At 50.4% G+C, this 3,374-nt stretch overlaps 4 protein-coding genes across 4 annotated transcripts in view; 1 reads left to right on the forward strand and 3 right to left on the reverse strand.

Annotated features, from left to right (window-relative positions):
- PPTG_19265 (hypothetical protein) overlaps positions 1–73 on the reverse strand; it is a gene marked incomplete at its 5' end in the record, with an annotated part of 1,432 nt that extends 1,359 nt beyond the window's left edge. The window contains one exon of the mRNA XM_008917646.1: positions 65–73. Coding sequence (XP_008915894.1) covers positions 65–73 — 9 coding nt within the window. The remainder of the gene's footprint in view (positions 1–64) is intronic.
- A 246-nt stretch (positions 74–319) lies between these two features.
- On the forward strand, positions 320–1,370 carry PPTG_19266 (hypothetical protein). The gene is made up of 3 exons (XM_008917647.1): positions 320–351; positions 434–592; positions 664–1,370. Exons 1-3 carry the CDS (start codon positions 349–351, stop codon positions 790–792), a joined length of 291 nt encoding a protein of 96 aa, XP_008915895.1. The 5' UTR covers positions 320–348; the 3' UTR covers positions 793–1,370.
- PPTG_19267 (hypothetical protein) lies at positions 1,267–2,493 on the reverse strand. Its single transcript, XM_008917648.1, has one exon. It carries the CDS (start codon positions 2,334–2,336, stop codon positions 1,452–1,454), a length of 885 nt encoding a protein of 294 aa, XP_008915896.1. The 5' UTR covers positions 2,337–2,493; the 3' UTR covers positions 1,267–1,451.
- Positions 2,494–2,992: 499 nt separating this feature from the next.
- PPTG_24548 (hypothetical protein) lies at positions 2,993–3,284 on the reverse strand (the record flags this gene model as incomplete). The annotated part of the gene is made up of 2 exons (XM_008917652.1): positions 2,993–3,109; positions 3,222–3,284. 2 exons carry the CDS (start codon positions 3,282–3,284, stop codon positions 2,993–2,995), a joined length of 180 nt encoding a protein of 59 aa, XP_008915900.1.
- Positions 3,285–3,374: the final 90 nt, after the last annotated feature.

Genomic DNA, 3,374 nt, shown 5'->3' on the forward strand with positions numbered 1-3,374 from the left:
AGTGAACAATTCCGCGTTGGCCAATCGACATTAGGCTGGAGATGCCCAGAGCACCCCGCAATACCGTGATCATTGACTGCGACGCCCCACGTTGATGCACTTAACCGCGTGCTGCGTATAGCTCTTGCATATTGAGCGCGTTGTAGCACAGGTATTGCGTGAAACTTGTCAATTTGCTCTCACGCAATCTCTTCGTACAAAAAATTATGGCTACACTTCGAAAATGCAACCCTATGTATACAGTATACAACAATTTCAGCAAATAGATTAATTTGAGGTTAACGATTTTTGATTGGATAAAACCGCCTTCAGTAGAATACCAAACACAATTCAAGCAAGACCGAAATAATGGTACCAAGTGGCCGCCGTATTTCGCCTGCGTGTGTCTCCCTGTGTTAGTTAACCCCCTTGTTCTTACTCTGTGTGCGTCCAGCTCTTCTACTCGTTCTTCAAGACGCTGGTCGGCAAGGAGGTGGCCGTGGAGCTCAAGAACGACGTAGCTCTCATGGGTGTGCTCGACTCGGTGGATCAGTATCTCAACATCAAGCTACTCAACGTGTCGGTCGTGGAAGGCGACAAATTCCCGCAGCTGGTACCATATACACATCAAGTCAGCAATCTACACAGCCTTGATGTGGCTAACTCCTGCTGCTTTTATTGTAGATGAACATGAAGAATTGCTTTATTCGCGGAAGCTCCATCCGCTATGTGCAGATTCCGGCGGGAGAAGTGGACACGGAGTTGCTGCAGGACGCGGCGCGTCGTGAGGCCACCGCCAACAAACAGACCTAGATAACGCAAAAGATGGTTAGAATATCGTAATAGGACCACGAGCGTTTGATTCACGAGCTCTCGCGCAATCCGCTTCATAGAAATATCTTGTTGTGCAGGTTTTGGAGGACGGCATCGGTGTTGGGCGCTAAGGCTGGAAAACACTGTTCGTGATACTGCAAAAGCTGGAACCAAAGATTATAGAGCCAACATTGATGGATTGGGACCAAGCAGATAGACTCGTTGCACCAACGCTGTGACACCATGCGCATAACGTGGGTATTTCGTTCTGGCGTTGGCAAGTGTGGAAAACTGCGCTTCGATGGCGGCAATAAGCGCCGCAATCCAAGTTCCGATTTCGCGAAGGGCTCAACGTGGACAAAAAAGAAAACGTCAGCATACATGCACAACCAAGCAACATTTGTGATAAGTATCAAGACCTTTATCGTCTCGCGCATCAATGCGTATGAGGCTTCTATAAGAAACAAAAGAAAAGAAGTAAACAAGCCACTTTTTATCGTCATCATCATCAAGCAGCATTTCTGATTGTCGAGCACAGTTTTGTCGACAAAAAATAAACTGAGCACTGATCAAAGCTGAACTTTGGATTTCCTCAAAAGTTACAATGCTTCAACAATCAACGTGTTTTCAACTTTCCCATTGTAGGATTCCAGCTCCATTTACCAGGACAGTTTGCCGGGCAGGTACTTGTCGATGATTGCCTGGTAGTATGGCCACAGCTTCTCCACATCCGGACGAATGTCCGCCTTTGTGTACAGATCGAACTTGTTGAACTCGAGCACCCAGTCCAGCAACTCCTCGTCGTCTTCGTTCATCAGATGCTTGTACTCCTTCTTGTTGTGCCACGGGTAGCACGAGTGGTAGCGGATCATAGCGAGACCCTCCTCCGGGATGGTAGTCTCGTTGAATTTGAGCATCTGGTACAGATACTCGTCGTGGCCCCAAGCGAACTTGAGGTTCTTGAAGCCACAGTGCGGCTCGTACATGCCACATTCGGTGTTATAACGCGGGTCACTCATGTCCGGGTTGGTGCTGTTGTACTCCGGGAAGACCACCGAGTCGGGGATCTTACAACCCACGACCCACGTGTCTCCACCGAGAGCCCACTGATCTCCGTCGGCTGTGCCTTCCTGTCCGTCCTCGGGGTGACCCCAGAGGTACTGGATCTTTCCCATGTCATGCAGCAGACCGACGAGTTGGAACCAGTCCGGGTGGCCGGCAGCACGAATACCCTCAGCAGTCTGCAGCATGTGCTCGAGGTTGGGCAGTGACGAGTCCGGGTCGGACGAGTCCACGTATCCCTTGAGCGCCGCGAAAGCCTCCCACACCGTCATCTTGGTGTTGGAGAAGGAGCCGTACTTGGCCTGCATCTTCTCCTGGAAGGCCACAGTCTGGTTCTTGCGCATGAGAGCGTAGTGACGAGAGACGAGTGCGTGTCGGTCCGAGTCCTTGTAGTTACGGAACTCTTCCTCGGCCTTGCCAGCGGCGACCTTGCCCGTGACTTCGAGCGTGGGCTTGTGCACAGCGACGTCGTCTCCAGCCATGATTTAGTGTTTGGTTAAGTGTCCGGAACAGCGCCTAAAGGGGACTGAGCTTGAGAACCAAACAACTGATGGGGTTAATGCAGTAGTCTTCAAGGCCTCCAAGTTGGCGTCATAGTGATCGGTGCACTCTAAGTGATTTCCCGATTGATGAGTTATTGAACTCCGCGTGGATGGCTTTCGGACCATGGCCGACCGCCGGGATCTCATTCGACGTCCGTCATGATTCACGAGGCTGCGTGCCACACAGCGCGCTGACGTTCTATATCATGTAGCCTGCATGTACACTCGGGAAAGTTAGGAAACGAGCTTTGTCATCTTTGTCATGAGCACTGCACAGTACGAATAGTTGAAGTTCAGTGTATCCACCTTGCGTTTGACCGCAGAATTTGCGATTCCCATTGGCGGTGACGACCAGAAGCGCAAGTCTCCAGTGATCGCGAGATGGTGACCAAGTCGACATGATAAAGGTTGTTGCCGTATGAAGACTCTGCAAATGCACAGCGAATTATACTGAACCAGCACTGACGAAGGCAATGCTTATCTGCGTGTCGAGGACACACATGGGCACCAACTTCAAACACACATCTCGTGAAAATCGATTAGCATCTCTTAATGACTCCTCAATACGGAGCAGATTGCGTGCAGTTAATTGGTAGCTAGGTGTCGTCGTGAACCTTGGAGGACGTTGAAGGCGTTAGTGTAAAGACCTCTAGCGAAACAGCATCATCATCCCCGTTTAACGCATTTAGTGCTTGTCTTTGGCGCCACCAAAACTGCAACCACATCAAACCAACTCAGCTCGAAGCACTGCATTCCCTAGCGCAATGGCTGCAGGTTGCAGCCTGCAACTTACCATAGGTAGGGGACGTGAGTTCACTAGCATACCTGCTTGGTCCACAACCCCAACTCGTTCTTTCGAAACGAGAAACTTGACTTAAACGAGATCATTGAAGCGCTCATATCGAGCGCAAGCTACATGTACGTCTCATGCATGCGCCAGCTTGCCGAGTTAACATACTTCCGACAATCCCAGCGGGT

The sequence above is a fragment of the Phytophthora parasitica genome (genome assembly GCF_000247585.1).
Source record: "Phytophthora parasitica INRA-310 unplaced genomic scaffold supercont2.109, whole genome shotgun sequence".
In the NCBI taxonomy this organism is placed as follows: Eukaryota; Oomycota; class Peronosporomycetes; order Peronosporales; family Peronosporaceae; genus Phytophthora; species Phytophthora nicotianae.